The following is a 17781-nucleotide window of genomic DNA, read 5'->3' on the forward strand; positions in this document are numbered from 1 at the left end:
GTCAAATGCCGTTGGATTAAAGGAAAGGGACTAGAGCAGCTCAGCCAGGTGTACCCAAAGCTGGAGGGAACTGTGTCAGACAGGTGAGTAGCACAGTACGTGCTGCTGACCTCACCATGGAAATAAAGGAATCCCCCCCCCCATCCCCTCCTCCTCCCGGGGGGATACAACATGATGGAAGTCTCTGAATGTCTCCGGAAGTCTGAGAGAGTCAGTGGAGGTTTGTGGATATCACATGACCCCGACATGAACCTCTTCATTGTTCAGTTGTGTTTTTATACTTTCTGATGTTGCCTTTAAGCTTCTATAATCTTTGCTTTTCCACCGAGAAAATCAGGGTGCTTATCTCTACATGCAGTGAGTGTGTGTGTGTGCGCGTGCACGAGTGTTTGTGTGTGCGTGTGTCTTGCAGGATTGTTCCTCCTCCTCCTGCTCCAGCTCCTCTATATAAACACACAGCAGAGAGACGAGCTGTGAATGACTGAACGACAGCAGAGAGAGACAGATCACTTGTTCGGCACACACTCTAAAAGCAACTCCAGAGCACACACACACTCACACACACACACACACTCACACACACTCTGTACTCTCTGTACCTTTGTGTCGGTCCTGATGATGGACACGTACAGTCTTCCTTTCTGGATTTACCTATTAGTTTTGGCTTTTTTTTTGGGTGGTGCCATGAAGAAGATCCAAACTTTCCACATGAGCTCCATTCCCTCGTTGGTGGCGTGGCTGGGGGCCACAGTTCTGCTTGACCGGCTGTGGACACTCTGCCTGCCCACCACATTATTGCTGATGGGGCTGCTTGGCCTCAGCTTCTGCCTATGCACCTTCCTGAGGACATCCATGACGCCCTCCTTGCTACCTGCTCATGGGAAAGCTGTCTTCATTACAGGTAAATACAAGCTTCAACCGCTCTGACATCAGCTGTGTTAAAGTTTCATAGTTCCAAAACTAAGTATGAAAAAAGTGAGCACTCAAGGTTTTGTGTGTGTGTGTGTGTGTGTGTGTGTGTGTGTGTGTGTGTGTGTGTGTGTGTGTGTGTGCGTGCGTGTGTGTGTGTGGGCGGGGGGGTGTTGGGTGAACTGTCCTGCTGACCTCTGTTTCATAGTAAGTAGATAATCTGCTGATTAGTGTGACTGTTTGACAACAATGCACAAATCTTCAGGCTCCTCGTGAGATAGTGAGTGGAGGTTACATCACAGTTCAGCTCAAGAGCTGATTTATCTTTGATTTTTTTTTTTTTTAAACTTCAGCAGCACAAGATAAACCTGTACACAAGAATGGAGTCATGACCTGATATCAAGCAGTCAGATGGTCACAATGTCTGCATTTTTGAGGAGGTGTGGCCTCCAGGGTAATAATAGTATTTAATCAGTGGTCACCATGGTGGTCCCGGGTCATGTGGTTCCCGAGTCCAGTTAGAAACCCAATTAATCTGTGCTTGGCTTTTTAACACGATTTCTTCCCGTAATGATGAAGAAAGAAAAATTGATTGATGTCCTTTGTTCGCCTCACATGTGGTGCTTCCATGTTTGGCTGACTGTCACAGAAAGGCCTTTGATCCCTGATGTTGTTGCTTTGATCATGTCACACACACTCCATGTTTATCTTTGTGTAGTGTGAACCTGGGACAAACCTTTGTTCCGTCAGAACAAGTTATAACGGGTTTCATAACACTCTGATTTCTCTGTTGGGTATTTTTTTACATGAAGACTGCTGATTGAACATATTTTGCACAGTGTGTCTGTCAATCACACCTTCTTCACACTCTCCCCAATTCCATGATGGTTAATCCTTGGTTAATAACTGAGCTTAGGTGGGAAGAGTTTGGTGTTATCACATTCCACAACCGAGACACATCGTCAGTCTTGGAACAAGGCGTGTTCCTTTTCTTCTTCTTCTGCCTCTCGCTTACCACACAGGAAGAACGGCTTGTTTGCGCAGGGATGAAAGATATGTAGGTCACACAAACACAGGTGGGAGGAACACCTCTGGGCGTTGCTGTCATGTCGTGGCCTCAAACTGAGCAAGTTAACTCCTATGGACTCATCACCTGTTACTGCTGCTCACTGAGGCTTTCAGGGATGCGTCTCATCCATGATAGGTTGATTGCTGATCAAGAACTGCCGTCTCAGCTCCTCGGTAGCGCTGCCAGAAGGGCCCCAATCAAATGGGTCCAGTTTGATACGTTTAAACACCAAACCAGCATCGATTGGGCTCTGGGCTGGTCATGAAATATTAAAATTTCAGCATGCTAAGCTAACACCAGCACTGCATACTGCAGTGGGATTCAGCTAAACTCATGCTAGATCAGAGTTTTAAGATCTTGGTGGTGAGACGGACTTTTACCCAACACAACCACAGCAGTGCTCAGTCTCCCACCTACAAAGAACAAGTTTAATCTGTTTTCATTCTCTGATAAGTGGGAAACAGTACTGGGAGTTTACCTTATCTGCTTGTGGTCACTTCAGTTGAACTTTTGGAAATGACGGTAAACGGCGTCCGCAAGCCACAGCTGCATCTGATGCTGATGCCATTTCCTACTCTTGGTTCCAAAAAAGTATAAGCAGCAGTTAGGGGTGAGCAAATGTGTAAGACTGCCTTTGATACATGTGTGTGACCAACAAATTGTATCCAGCTTTATTTATGAGTCCTCTATTACACCCTAGAAACCCAGATCCTGAACCCCCACCAAACACGCACCCATGGCAGGAAGAACTCCCTTAATCAGGAAGAAACCTTGAACAGGACAGGGCTCATCAGGGGGGCATCTGGTTACCGTGTGTAATCACTTGGCTGAAGGGCCAGGGGTCAGATAAAGATTATCATGGTGGCAACACCAGTAGCCGTGACAGAAACCAACTCCTCATAACTACGATTCGGATTCCAACTTTATTTTAGCGCACAACTTTTAAAGACACACACCTTTTTCTGAATTCTGTTGCTCACTGACTCCTTCCCAACATTCATTAAAGAACCATTATAACCCCAACCTTTCTCCACATTAAACACCGCTTCACACTCTACAGAAGCTTCCAGGAACTTCAGTGAGTGTCATTTCTCATGCTTGTCCTGAAACAGCAGCACCAGACCTCGGAATGTTCCCGGCTCTGCCTCCACTAGAGCAATCTGTCATCGGCAGACCAATCGGAACCATGACAGATGTTATCAGACATTCCTGTGGAGAGGTAAACAGATAATGATCTGCTGCTCAACATGAACAGCACAAAGACTGTGACTGTTGGTTGTTAGGAAAAAAACAAGAGAAAATGTTGCCATGCCAACTTCCTGTTAGCACGTATACTACAAACGGCAAGGTTTATTTCTGCACGAGCAACGTTTACATCTTGTGTAGCTGCACAAATATACAATGTCGAAAACATGAAATGGACCACCCAGTTTGTGCAATTTTTTTTGTATGTTTTTTAGTTTTTATGGATTTGGATGAAGAGTCCCAGAGAAACACTTTGAATTTTGTTTTAATGACAAACCTTCTTCCGTTGAGCTCAATCATCCCTCTATAATCTGCGCTTTTTACATCATCTGACCTCAGTGTGGGTCTCCATGAGGGTTAGGGCTTCCACCATAAGCGTGCATGATCTGACCTTCAGATGTATCTGGACCGGTCCACATTTATTTCTTTATCTTGGGGGCCTGTCAGAGTCGTGGCCCCGGAGCCCATTGGAGCTGCGGCTTTGTTACATAATGTTGAGTTAGTCTCCTGCAGCGCTAATACAGCCGCATCGGAGCTATAATGATCTGTTTGTTCGAGGGGTGTTCCTGAGAGCTTGCCTTTCAGACAGAACCCCCCTTAGAGGGCCCTGACAGCTGGGTGGACCAACCTCGTTTCTGTCAACCCATTTGAAACCTGAGGCCACATCAGCCACCATCAAGAGAGGTCAGAAGTGAGCGGGATGAAGAATGTGAGACAGTGTGAGGTCCTCAGACTTCAGACTTGGATCTTTTGAACACACGTCAGCAGCAACAAGAAGAATCCTCACACTTTTATTCATGTCCTCCCAGACCGAACCAGCAGGCCAGATGGTTTTGAACTGATCAAGTCCGGTGAAAACATGACACCACATGAATCAGGTTATACTCGTGTTCCTGGGGCTTATTTCTGGAACCAGCATTCACTCCAGCTCTGGAAAACCTCCAACAGCCTGTACGCCAACGCCTCAACACTCCAGCTGAGCTTTTTCAGAACTCACTGCACAAAAGTACAAACAGAACTGTGAGTGCTGCCACAGATCAGGTTGAAGGTGCAGAGATTTCTGGGAAGAGGGGAGAGCCATGTGGTAAGTGTCACGTCTCTTCTGACACATGCCGACAGACACGGGAGAAGCTGCAGCTGGACTGAAGCTGCTTCGGTTTGTTCATTAAAGAAACTGTCAAGGTTCTGTTGCATCAGTGTGTTGTTGGCTGTGCGCGTGGTGATGTCACAGCCATGACTGACGTCGAGATCTACCTCCGCAGGTTGTGATTCTGGCTTTGGGAAGGCCACAGCACAACATCTGGATGCTCTGGGCTTTGAAGTTTTTGCTACAGTGCTGGACCTGTCAGGAGTCGGAGCCCTAGACCTTCAGAGGACCTGCTCCCCACGCCTAACACTCCTACAGGTGGACATCACCCAACCACAACAGGTTCAACAGGCGCTGCTGGACACCAAGGCCAAACTGGGCATGAATGGTACGTGTGCGAAGAGAGTGTTTGAATATGTTTGAGTGTGACTGCATTTATTTAAAGATGGATGCCTCCAACACCTACGTCATCACATTGATATACAATGTGCGCATGGTACCATCACTAAAACTGTTGTTTATACTCTGTGTGTGTGTGTGTGGTGTGTGTGTGTGTGTGTGTGTGTGTGTGTGCGTGCGCGTGCGCGTGCGCGTGCGCGTGCGCGTGCGCGTGCGCGTGCGCGTGTGCGTGCGTGCCAGGTCTTTGGGCTTTGGTGAATAATGCAGGCGTGTGCGTGAACTTTGGTGACGCTGAACTATCTCTGATGTCCAACTATCGGGGCTGCATGGAGGTCAACTTCTTTGGAACACTGAGCATCACCAAGAGCTTCCTGCCGCTGCTGAGACACTCGAGAGGACGTATTGTCACCATCTCCAGCCCTGCTGGTCCGTGCACAGTGACCACACACATATGTTAGACTTCTATCACTGTGGACTGTCACTGATGTAATGCAGTTCCCAGATCCTGCCCTTAACTTTAACCAAAACCCAATTTTAACCTTAGAACCAAGTCTTAACCAAGCTGTGAAGAGAAGCCAAAATTTCCTCTCTTTTGTATTCTACTCCTCACTGTGTTGCATATACAGGAACACACACACACAAACAGATGCTGTCATAAATCTCATTTGAATGTTCCAGACCAAGTGAAGAACAGATTTTTGGATGAGTCCAAGGAAAAGAGCTCTGGTCTTTGAGATTCAGCTGAACTGCAGAACATCGATCCAGCAAACCGTATCCAAACGTTCTGCTCCCCTGCAGAACTCCCCTTGGACCTCCTCAAACAAGCAGAGTTGTACCCGAGTTAAACCTAATACTGAGAATAGTGAAAGCACTACTGGGGGAGGAACAGTTCAGCCACGTCACTGACGGCACAGAAGATGTAAGAGAAAGATAGTAAATGATGACTTGTAGGTGTTAAAGAAACACTCACTGTAGAGCTTGAGATTTAGGAGGGACATCATTGAAAAGGAGGGTTAAAATGGATGGAGAGAGGAAGAGATATGACCAAATTATTTGCATGCAATGTAAACAGAAGTAAGGAAACTTCTGTTTGGGATGGCAGAATGTTTAAATCTGTCCTGGTCCTGATTTCCATGAAACAATCTCCATGTGCTGCCCTGACCACATCCTCATGATGCTTAAGTCATCATGTCTGACCATGATGATATGTGTCTGTCTTCAGGTGATCAGCCATTCCCATGCCTGGCAGCATACGGAGCTTCGAAAGCAGCTCTCAACCTTTTTATCAACACCCTGAGACATGAGCTGAGACCCTGGGGGGTCTACGTGTCCACAATCCTGCCATCTTCCTATAAGACAGGTAACTCTTACAACTCAAGGTAAAAAGTAACAGACAATAAGCATGAATCTTTACAATCTGCACATGTTGTCTGTCAGAACACAACACAAATGTATCTTTTCTGTGCCCAACAGATGCACCTGCACACTGAACTTGTTTTTAGCCTGATGACTTTTGAGATGTTAACAAACTTATGCACGCAAATAGTCAATAAATGAATCGATCAACACGAACAGAAGTTATACATACAACAAAGAAATGCTTACTCCGCTCGATCAGTGGATCGGTGGATGTGATATTAGCATGCTAACAAACCTTACAACCGGGATCATGAAAAAAATCAGCCCGTTTCACGTAAAATCAATATGCTGTACTTGTTGGGTGTTCTGTGATTCTGTAATTCAGCGATGCAACATCTCCCTCTAACCCAGCTAACCTTCTTGTAACCCTACTAACCCTCCTGTTATCAATGTACCCCTCCTGTAACCAACTAAACACTCCTGCAACCAACTTACCCCTCCTGCATCCAATTTACCCCTCCTGTCACCAACTAACACCTCATTTAACCAACTTACCCCTCCTGTAACCAACTAACCCCTCCTGTAACCAACTCACCCCTCCTGTCACCAACTAACACCTCATATAACCAACTAACCCCTCCTGTAGCTAACTAACCCCTCATATAACCAACTAACCCCTCCTGTAACTAACTAACCCTTCCTGTAACTAACTAACCCCTCATATAACCAACTAACCCCTCCTGTCACCAACTAAACCCTCATATAACCAACTTACCCCTCCTGTAACTAACTAACTAACCCTTCCTGTAACTAACTAACCCCTGGGTTTCCGTCAAATGGAAAATAACTGAAGTCAATCTTTTAAACAAACCAATAACTAAAGTTGGTGGTTAACTGTGTCTGTTGTGGCCGCTGCAGGTCAGTCCAGTAACCAGTCGTACTGGGAGCAGCAGCATCAGCAGCTTCTGCAGAGTCTCCCCATGACCCTGCTGGAGGACTACGGCGAGGACTACGTGACTGAGACCAAGGAGCTCTTCCAGAACTTTGCCAGCCAAGCCAACCCTGACCTTAGCCCTGTGGTCCACGCCATTGTCCAGGCACTGCTGTCCCCGCAGCCGCAGTCACACTACTTCGCAGGTCCTGGAGTCGGCCTCATGTATTTCCTTTACAGCTACTGTCCCTTCAGCCTCAACAACCGCTTCCTCCAGAAAATATTCATGAAGAAGAAACTGATGCCGCGTGCTCTCAGGGAGCACTCAGGATCCGACCTGGACCTCAGCCTTAATAACAACAACGAGGAGAAACTTAAGTAGAGCCTAGAACCACCCATGAACCAGCCTGGTAGTTGAGGACCGTACCTGTAACCCACTCGTAAAGCTGTTTTGGTTTTTTGATTTGAATTCTTTTCGGTATTGAGGATTGTATTTCAGGATTGTAAGGAGGCACCAAAATACTTTCAGATTCTGTGCTGTCTGGACTCGCTATGGCCGCCACAGAGCCGTCCTCACCTCCCTGTAGCCAGCGAGCACACCGGCAGGACAGGGGTGGGGCCTGGTACAGCCGGATCAGAAGGATCGATGACATCACAGGAAGGATGAGGACATCAAAGGCGGTAGAGCAAAGATGGCAAGAATGAGAAACAGGTTGGACCTGAAGATCCAACCGGACCGAAGCCCTCCGGCTTCGTTTAGGTCACTTACAAACCGTAGAGAGTCAGAAATGTGAAAGGAATATCAGGTGGCGCCGCTTAAACAGTCCAATACTATGCCAGAGAAGGGGGTCTTAACTTCTCAGGATTTCTGTAAAACGTCAACCATGTTTTCCTGAACCTCGCTCCATGGAGCGAAACCCAACCGTAGGTCATGTGGCTGACAGCGATGGGCACGTGACAGCAGTCCACTGACGCTCGCCGTTCCTCTGTGGACACAAAGAGAACTACAGCAGGGACAGAGCTACACCCTTCCATCAGGTCACAGGTTGATTCTGCTTTTCTCATGTAAAATGTTACCAAGCCAGTTCCTTCGTGTACAGCTGGGCGTGGATGACTGGACACAAACGTAGCTTGTATGTTTTTATTTACATGGGACTTTACCTGGACACTGCTCCATGTTTCTGTACCGGGCCACGCTTTGTTTTCGTCCATCAAATGGCAGGACATGTGTGACATTTTGTCCCGATGAACAATCGACTGTGAATTTTATACTGATGAATTTATGTGAATAGTTCAAACTTAAATCGGAATAAAGTCAATAAATCTTGACGAAGAGAGCTTCTGGATTTGCTGTTAAATGTAAACGTTCTCACGATGTGACATCACAGATTTAGTTTTAGTATTTTCCATCCGATCTTGCATGTGTGTGTCGTAAATATTTGACGAGTGGCTGCAGCCATAAACTCGAAATCTATACATTAAAGGTGAATGAAGAAGTAGTTTTAAATCTATCTATCTATCTATCTATCTATCTATCTATCTATCAATCTATCTATCTATCTATCTATCTATCTATCTATCTATATATCTATCTATCTATATCTATCTATCTATCTATCTATCTATCTATCTATCTATCTATCTATATATCTATCTATCTATCTATCTATCTATCTATCTATCAATCTATCTATCGATCTATCTATCTTTTTTCCTGGGATCTGCTGGATCCAGCTCCTCCAATGTGGAGATCCCCAAGTGCTCCGATGCCTACAGGGATCACTGATGTCTTCGCTCCTCACATCCTCTCCAACTGCTCTCAGATCCTGGTCCTCCTCCAGTGTCTCGTGTTCCCCCCTCCTCGTACCGCTCTCTGTCTGGACCGTAGCATCACTCGCTGCAGGCCTGTCCTCCTGTCTGGCTGGTTCACCATCAGCCGTCCGTCCCGCAGGATCTTAGCCCGGCCATTCTCCGCCACCTTCGGAGGTTGGTCCCACATTTGGTACAGATGTCCCTGTACACTCCACCAGCTACTTGGTTGTCATGTCCATTGTCACAGGGGTGTCTTTGCATCACGTGCACTTTGGATCTTGCCTGGTGTGCTGCCATGATTGGGCACTCTGTCCTGTCCAGCCTTTTCCAGCCTGGTGGGATTTCCTCATTTCAGCCACCTTCTCAGTTTGGTGGTAGAACATGCCATGCAGGGGCTCGTCCCGTCACGGTGGTTCTAGTCGTTCTTCCCTATTGGGTTTCTGATAGGGAGATTCTTAGCACCTGGTCTCTGGAGGCCATTTTCTCCTCTACCCAATGATCTTATCTTTCTTTCCATTTAGCTGAGATGTCAGCAACAACAGAGTCTGACTTCAGCTTGGTGGTGGTGACTTATGGACTAGTTATACTGGGACAGAGAGAGTAAATGGAATGGTTATACTGGGACAAAAGGGAGAAATGGCATGTGTGTGTATGTGTGCGCGTGAGTGTGGTGACAGAGATTTGGGGGTTTCTGGGAAAGTTCAGTACGGACAGAGCGAGGTGTGTGTCCTCAGAGGGTCTGTAGTGGACCTGGTCCAGCTGGTTCTGTCACATGAGGATGTGCAGCTGCTTCCTGTCATGGAGCAATCCAAACATGTGGTGTGTGTATGTGTGTGTGTGTGTGTGTGTGTGTGTGTGTGTGTGTGTGTAGCATCTGCTACTATCAAGATTTCTGTTTAGGTACAGAAATCCAGAGTCTGAACCATGAACAGGCAACAGTTGCAGGAAGAGCTACCTTCAACAGGAAGAAACCTTGAGCAGCCTCGAGAGATGAGAGAGAGAGGAGCGGTCATGTGATCTCTCTGGAAATATAGTGGCAGCATCGTGGATCAGCTGATGAACACATCAGATCCCTACAGTCCATGACATCATAACGTACAGCTGGAAGTTCCTATACACCAGGGGTCACCAACACAGTGCCCGTGGGCACCAAGTCGCCCGCAATGACCACATGAGTCGCCCGCAAGCCTGTTCTAAAAATAGCGTCTAAGAAACTTTTTTCTACCGCTATTTTTTTAAAATCACACCTGTATTTTCATAGATTTTAAAATGACAATGTCTTAAAAATAAATAAAAATCTAAATAAAGTGAAGGTGAACTCTGGCCTAGTTCAAAGGTCAGTATTGTGTGCATGAAAGAACCTTTGCGCTTGTGGAGAATAAACTAGCGGGCAGTGAAGATGGTGAGTGGAGGGCAATTTTCTACCCCAAAAACATGGCAAAAAGAAGACAGCAAATTTATCATTTTCAAAGCGAATGGAAGGAAGAGTAATTTTTTACTACTGTGAAAGGAAGATGTGTATGTTGCATTTGTGGGGCGACTGTGATGACGGCGAAGCAGCTCAATGTGGAGCAACGCTTCACTACGCGTCATCAAAGCTACAATGCTAATGCTAACGACCCACCGGGAAGCATTCTACAGTCAGAGACGGCCCATGAGCTAAAAAGTGTGATTATAAAATCTAACAGATTTTGAGCAGAATTGCAGTAGATTTGTTCAGTTAAGATTTATTCAATATGAAAGTTAATTTCTTTTAAATGTTGCATAACTTTTTAAAACATGGTTCAACATAGTTTATGAATTAAAATGGTTTAGTTTCTTATGGTTGAAAGGGTCTGGTGATCATCTGAACAATTGCTGAGATTAATAATAATAAAGTGTTGAATATTGATCTTTTCTGTTACCCACTCTAAGTTATTGACACGCACACGCACACACACACACACACACAATTTGTTATTTTAGAGGAGTGTGTCAAGCGGTAGCCCTTCACACGACTCGGTACCCATGACGTAGCTCTTGGTTTCAAAAAGGTTGGTGACCCCTGCTATACATGAACCTCTTCAGTGTGAAGCTAATGCACCATTCTTTTTAACATGGTAATCAAATTTCAATGTCGTCTACTGCAAAGTCTCTATTGCCTCTAGTTTTATATCTCAGTCTTTTATATCTCAGTCTTAACTGTACAGTTGAACTGAACCAGCCAAAACACCATTAGGATATGTTACAATTCTTAATGTAGCACCATTAACCCAGGGTTGGCATATTTGCACTAACTAATCATCCTACCTCTGGAATGTCTTATTTGCACATCTTATTTGCACCTTATTTTTTCTTCACACAGTCCGACACTCCTTCTGTACATAATTTTATTTTCTGTATATGTACATAGCAATGTACATAATATAAGAGTATTTTTATTTTTATTTTTTTCTTTTAGTACTTTTCTGTATTATACACCACGGGCTACCGCTGTAACGTGCAATTTCCCCGATGTGGGATCAATAAAGTTTTTTTATCCTTATCCTTATCCTTACATAAAATAATTTGACTTGAATGTTGACTGTGTTTTTCTATTTTAATCTGGACGCCCCAGCATAGAAATGCTCTATATTAATGTATTATCTTAAGATACCAAATTCCTCGTCTCAAATGCTTTTGAACAGCATGGAAAACATATAAAAGGATGCATGCTCACACAACGACGAACCACAAATGACTCCCGGGTCAAACGGTAACTAAACGAGTCGACCCTCTTGCCAATAGAAGATCTTCGCCAGTTTGGCAGTTGGCCGGTCACATGGAGGTCCCTGGTTACTGTCACAGAACCAGTGTTCGGGTTTTTACCTTGAAGACCGAGTGGCCCACATGGGTGGAACATTTCGGGGGGAACCTCAGGGTGACCCTGCTTTTCTTCAGCTTGTCTACATTCGAACCTTGACGGTTCCGATGGTTGGCTGCTCGATGTTGTACTGGGTGTTTATCCTGCGTATATTGCCTGAAAGTTGCTGTGTGGTTTGAGAGTTAGGCGCACGGTTCACAATCGAGCCGCTGCTGGTAGACAAAGGCTGGGAACTTTAAATAACTGTCACCGTGGCCACCATATTGACAAGGTCAGGGTTAAAGACCTGTGATTAGACGTTGTTACAGTGTCTCAATGGTTGTGTAAACATCAAAAACATTGGAAGAGCAATTTCTTATCCTGCAGTTAACACAGTTGGCTGGTAAAATTGGTAAATGATCAAGGACACATCAATGGATTTTTAGCTTTGCTCCAGAATCACCTAAATCAGGTCATCTTTATTCTAGAGTTTGACATCAATGTCATGGTTTTTGATGACCATTTGCACCAAATTGCTTTTTGAGGTTGGCACGGCACTTTTCTTTAACTTAAAAAAAAAAAAGACAAAATCACAGATGGCGATTAGTGTAAACAGCCTGTGTTCCAGAACAGCAAGGCAGGAGTAAAAGGGACTATTCCATAATATATTTATGTATGTTTGGCACTACATACATTAAAATACATATCACTTCCCACATTTTAAATAAAAGAATAGAAAATAATACATAGATGGCAAATGATGCTTTGATGCATCTGTAACAGCAATAATAAAACGAAACACATCAAACGCCAACACTGCCACCTCGTGGCGACACTGATGCACTGCAGCCGCGCCTGTCAAAGGTTGGTCACTGTTCACCGACAGTGGAAAAACTCACGACAGACCCGTCCTGTCAGTGCAGGCTCCTCCAAACATGCGCAAACTGTTATGAACCTGCCTGCTCCCTCGACCACAACAGTGTTCCGCCCATTCAGAGGCAGGACTGCGGTTCTGGTGTGAGGCGGAGGCAACAGACGACTTGGGTTAGAGAACATTTCAACCGTCAACAACACTGAGGTCACACCCAGTATCCCATGGGTTGATAAGGAATCATTTTTGTTCCTGGGACGAGTTCCACAGTAACAGACAAGTTCGTTTTAATGGTTCATTTCTGATACGTCATACGGTGCAAATCCCCCCAAATGTCGCTGACACGGACTTGACCAGCCCCGACGCCTTCAGTGGCGGCATGATGCAGCGTCATATGGGTCTCCATGACTACGGCAACAAGAACAAGACAGCCTGTTTCAACGCCATCAGACAAGAAGGTGAGAAGCTGCTCACGTGGATGGAATACTGGTGTCGGGTGTGTGTGTGTGTGTGTGTGTGTGTGTGTGTGTGTGTGTGTGTGTGTGTGTGTTTGACGTCACCGACACACTCGCTTTGCTTCCGGGATGTGATAAACCAAAACAGAAAAAAGGGGTGTGATAAATTGCTGTAGATCAACCGGAACCGGCTATAGCATTCCTTTCAAAATAAGAAGATACCAGGCGAACGAGGGCGCCATCGAGGAAGAACGTTGATACAAGCCGGATATGGAAAGTATGAAAATGGCTTGTTTACTGTTACACCTATCTCAACCTGCACACCTGAGTTTGTCCGCCATGGACGATGACATCATCGAAAGGTTCAAAATAGGTATGGACCCCCAGAGAGCAACAACACAAGAACCAGGATTAGAGTAGTGTCAGAAGAATGTCACGACACCGCAGATTACACTTGGTAGATCTGCTGTTCCTCTGCTATTTACAGGAACATATTCAGAAAAAAAACAAAATAATATTGGTAACAGCAACAACACGCGCATACGTCAGCGCGTGCAGCTTTTTATTCTGAAACGTCCTCTCCGGATGCGAACTACAGTGTGTTGTGGGTTGTTTGACGACACTCTCTTTCCTGTCGGGGCTCCGTCCCGTGTCAGTCCACAGAACCAGCGCTCCCAGTTGGCCCAGTATTTCTGCAAGTGGCGGAGGTCACGTGGCAGGAAGATGGCCAAGACGTACGACTACCTGTTCAAGTTACTGCTGATCGGAGACAGCGGCGTGGGTAAAACTTGCCTTCTGTTCCGCTTCAGTGAGGACGCCTTCAACACCACCTTCATTTCAACCATCGGTGAGTCCCGCTGTCTTCGGGCCCCTGTCCTCGGCCCCCCGGGCCCCCCCATCAGGACCATGCAGCTTACGGATGTTGACTGCCGACCGGGTGGGGGCGTTGCTGAAACGCTTCACCTATGACACCGCTTACGTCATCATCCATCCCTGGATGAGGTCATTGTTGGCTGCCGAACCCCCAAAAATTGATAAATGTAAATAAATAAAAAAAATTGGTTTGATTTAGCAGCTGCAAGATCGATATGATGATTAGTTTTACTATAGAAACGTTAAGATGATTGATTAGTAAACTCGCGCATTACCTCGTGACGTCAGAGCAGGAAACGTAAAACCTTCGGCTGATTTCCTGTGGATTATGAAGTATACATGTGAGAAACAGGAAGTGTTTTTCTGTCTTTGTGGAGACTCTACCCAAAGTTTCTGACAGACCTTTCGAGGTCAGCCTGCCGCATCTGTGGTCTTCAAGGTTCTGGTTCTGGTGTCAGGACCTGCTCAACATGTGTTGATGATGTTGAAAACTCCCCAGTTGTGTTTCTGGAACAATCGGCTGGTTGAAGCCATTCATCTCAGTGTGGTTTCCAGAGGAACCAGCAGAAACCCTCTTTCACTTCCTGTTGCCTGAACAAAACCAGCAGAAAGTTCAACATCAGCCAGTGGTTTAAATTCATGTGAATCACCTCCATCAGTGCATCTGTCTGTCACACACACACGCACACACACACGCACGCACACACACACACACACACACACACACACACACGGATAGTACAGAACACATGTGAAACATATAAACATAAACAGTAGCAACACTCACAGAAACTCCTTTACTTTGTTTCAGGTGCGGTTACCGTGGAAACAAGGGTTTCTGTTTTTATGTCTTTCTCTGGAATTCCAGCTCTTTTCCAGGTCGTTCCTTTGGAAACAAGAACATCTCTGAGCCGATGCTCCAGTCTTCCCCCACTGCACAGTTGTGAACATCTGTCCAGAATATTCTGGGGTGAAGCTCTCAAACAAACGTTCCCCCCCCCCAGAACCAGGAAAAGAAGCAGAACATTTCCCCTGCCACCTTTGATCTGTCCTTTCTGCTGGGAGAAGACTTTTGTCTTCAGAATTTGTTGCCAAGCAACCAAAACTTTGACCAGCAAAACCCCAAAAAAGCAGCCAAAGGGGCCCTCCTGGGGAGCATCTGCTCTGGATTAGGTCAGGTTCTCCCCCCAACCAACCAGGATTGAGCAGATACCCTCTTGGTGGACCACTGAGATGCTGATCTGTGTTCCAGCATTAGAAACATCGGGAGGAACCAGCAGGACGCCATGTCAGCCCTGAAAATGGAGGGTTTTCTCCTCTCCTGCTGGTTGGCTGGTGCAGCTTTGGAGTCCATGGCTGGAGCTCTTGTTCTGGTCCTGCATTCTTCTCCTTCTCCTCCGTTTCATCTCCTCATCCGACCTCAGAACAAACGTTTGACTGGCTGATGCTTTTTCTGCATCAAAGTTCTCATCAAATGTGATCATGGGTCACTCCTCCACCAGATCTTCTTGTGACGTGACACTTTTATCGGGCTGATCAGTGATGTTACAGCTCACGTTTTTTCTTTTTCAGGAATCGACTTTAAAATCCGAACCGTTGAGTTGGATGGAAAGAAAATCAAGCTTCAAATATGGTGAGTGTGATCGGTGAATTATCACAATAATTATAAAGTTTATGTATTTAGCACTTCACAACATGCTTTACAGGACAATAAGCATGAAAGGAGCATAAAAACAGGTTGTTATTTCTGCAGGGACACGGCGGGACAGGAGAGGTTCAGGACCATCACCACAGCCTATTACAGAGGAGCCATGGTAAGTCCCGCCCCCTCTAACCTGCAGGTAAAGCTCGCCACACACCCTCGAACTGACTCGCCATGGCAACAGCATGGGACACCATGGCTGGATGGATGGAATGTCTGGTCTCAAATGTGAGCGCAGTTTAACCTCCGTCCCACAGGGGGCGATATGAACTGTAACCTTGTTAAAAGAAACCTTCTGTAAAGTTGCTGATGGGATGTCAGGAGGGTTCTTATCAGACACCTGGATTGAAGTATTGATCAGGTGAACCAGTGAACTGTGTACCTGCGGCAAAGACTCCCTGAAGCCAAACCCGTTACTGTGGTGATTCTCTTTTACTATTAGAACTGTAATCCACGATCAGATGATCGGTTTATCCGAGATGATGTCAAAACACCCAGGCAAAGCTGGTCTGATGTCACTTCCTGTCTGCAGGGGATTATGCTGGTCTATGACATCACCAATGAGAAGTCCTTCGATAACATCAGGAACTGGATGCGCAACATCGAAGAGGTACGTGCAGAGTCCTCACGCGCCACTCGCCGTCTCCGCCCCGTCGCGCGACGTCATTTGACATCGCCGCGCCGTCACGGACAGGAAGGAGTGGATCTGATGGATGGTTGATTGATGTTTGCAGCACGCATCGTCCGACGTGGAGAGAATGCTTCTGGGGAATAAATGCGACATGGACAAGAGACAAGTCCCCAAAGAGCGAGGGGAGAAGGTGGGCGCCAAACCCTACCGGCAGCCGGCGAGCGACGAGCTCCGTCCTGCCGATCCTAAATAACTTATGTTGTCACGCAGCTCGCCATCGACTACTCCATCAAGTTCTTAGAAACCAGCGCCAAGGCCGGCCTCAACGTGGAGGAGGTGTGCGCTGCTCAAGCTTTATTGACACTCCCACGGTGACAACCGGAGTAACGTGGTGTTTCCTCCACAGGCCTTCTTGACGCTGGCCAGAGACATTATGGGCCGACTCAGCAGGAAGATGGTGAGTCCGCAGCAGCCGCACGTTGATGACCGATCCCCTGTGGATCGGCTCCCGGCTAAAACCGATTTTCTTTGTTTTTCACCAGAATGAAAACAACCCATCGGCAGGAGGCGGACCCGTGAAAATCACAGAGCGGCGCTCCAAGAAGAACTTCTTCAGGTGCTCGCTACTGTAGGCGGAGCCAGAAGAACGGTTAGCTCCACCTCCTCCACTGAGTCAAGTATTTTTTGAAGCGGAGGCGCGTAGATTCCATGTCGGCATGGCAACGCTCAGGCGAGGGCACTCTGTCATCCACCCATGCTGTTGAATTTATTCCGTCTTGATTCACGTGATGATGAATTGTTGGTTTGATAAGTTGTAGCAGATTCGCGTCTGATTCCTGACGTGATCCGGGTCAGGAAGCAAGTCGGACCACCCTGGAGGTCCCGCGTTCAGACTGTGACACCTCCACTGTGTGTGTGTGCGTGTGTTTTTAATGGACTAACGGAGCTTTTTATGAAGTATTTTTTTATATTTTTAAACTCAGTTTTGCTCTTTTATTTGTAAAGAATCTTAACTTCACTGGTGTTCATGTGTTGTTTTCTTTTGTTCAGGTGTGAAGCGCCGATGAAGGTGTCACTGTGGTAACTAACATTACAGATTCTGAGACGGGTTTGTGCCTGCGCGTGTTCTCTGATAGGCGATGGCTGATGGGCTGAAGCTTTACTCAGTCTTAAAATCAATAATGTCCTTTACTCAAGGAGAATTAGAGATTTTATTTATGTGTTGCTGTGACTTATGTCATCATATTGATCCGTATGGAATCAATCATTTCATGAATGAAGGAAACTGTTTTTGATGTTCAATGATTTTCATTCATTTTGTTCCAGATTATGATCAGGTGATGCCACCTGCAACATGATCAATAACAAATCTATGATGTCATCCTGTGTGTTTAATAGAGTTTTATAACTTCACTAAAACTGCTATGCAATTGTGTTCTGATCAGGTAATCAATCAATCAGATGTGTTGATATACAACAGCCGCATGGACAAAATACATTTTGTTTTTGTTTTTTACAAATCTGAATTTTTTTTCTGAGTTCAGCAGTGACAAGATTCACATTTTAACGAAGGTCAAATAAAGGCAGTTCAACTTAATTAATACAATGTCTGTTACA

At 45.9% G+C, this 17781-nt stretch overlaps 2 protein-coding genes and 2 long non-coding RNA genes across 6 annotated transcripts; 2 read left to right on the top strand and 2 right to left on the bottom strand.

Annotated features, from left to right (window-relative positions):
* The first annotated feature begins 466 nt into the window (after window positions 1-466).
* On the top strand, window positions 467-8328 carry hsd11b2 (hydroxysteroid (11-beta) dehydrogenase 2). Of its 2 annotated transcripts, XM_057023723.1 has the most exons (5): window positions 468-901; window positions 4486-4698; window positions 4950-5135; window positions 5932-6069; window positions 6987-8328. In XM_057023723.1, the coding sequence occupies exons 1-5, from the start codon at window positions 478-480 to the stop codon at window positions 7379-7381; spliced, it is 1356 nt and encodes a 451-aa protein (XP_056879703.1). In that variant the 5' UTR covers window positions 468-477; the 3' UTR covers window positions 7382-8328. The 2 variants fall into 2 exon arrangements, with proteins under 2 accessions (XP_056879711.1, XP_056879703.1); XM_057023731.1 differs by lacking the exon at window positions 4950-5135 and having other exon boundaries at window positions 467-901.
* On the bottom strand, window positions 2883-3744 carry LOC130520533 (uncharacterized). Its single transcript, XR_008948905.1, has 2 exons — window positions 3615-3744; window positions 2883-3187 (listed from the first exon to the last, which is right to left on the bottom strand). It is a non-coding gene; the product is annotated as an uncharacterized LOC130520533 (long non-coding RNA).
* Window positions 8329-12271: 3943 nt separating the features above from the next.
* On the bottom strand, window positions 12272-14248 carry LOC130520493 (uncharacterized). Its single transcript, XR_008948878.1, has 2 exons — window positions 14107-14248; window positions 12272-13971 (listed from the first exon to the last, which is right to left on the bottom strand). It is a non-coding gene; the product is annotated as an uncharacterized LOC130520493 (long non-coding RNA).
* LOC130520283 (ras-related protein Rab-8B) lies at window positions 12607-17761 on the top strand. Of its 2 annotated transcripts, XM_057024008.1 has the most exons (9): window positions 12607-12961; window positions 13615-13805; window positions 15404-15464; window positions 15585-15645; window positions 16066-16143; window positions 16268-16354; window positions 16435-16500; window positions 16571-16621; window positions 16707-17761. In XM_057024008.1, exons 2-9 carry the CDS (start codon window positions 13682-13684, stop codon window positions 16794-16796), a joined length of 618 nt encoding a protein of 205 aa, XP_056879988.1. In that variant the 5' UTR covers window positions 12607-12961; window positions 13615-13681; the 3' UTR covers window positions 16797-17761. The 2 variants fall into 2 exon arrangements, with proteins under 2 accessions (XP_056879988.1, XP_056879981.1); XM_057024001.1 differs by lacking the exon at window positions 12607-12961 and having other exon boundaries at window positions 13175-13805.
* The last annotated feature ends 20 nt before the right edge of the window (window positions 17762-17781 follow it).

Source organism: Takifugu flavidus, chromosome 2 (assembly GCF_003711565.1).
Source record: "Takifugu flavidus isolate HTHZ2018 chromosome 2, ASM371156v2, whole genome shotgun sequence".
In the NCBI taxonomy this organism is placed as follows: Eukaryota; Metazoa; Chordata; class Actinopteri; order Tetraodontiformes; family Tetraodontidae; genus Takifugu; species Takifugu flavidus.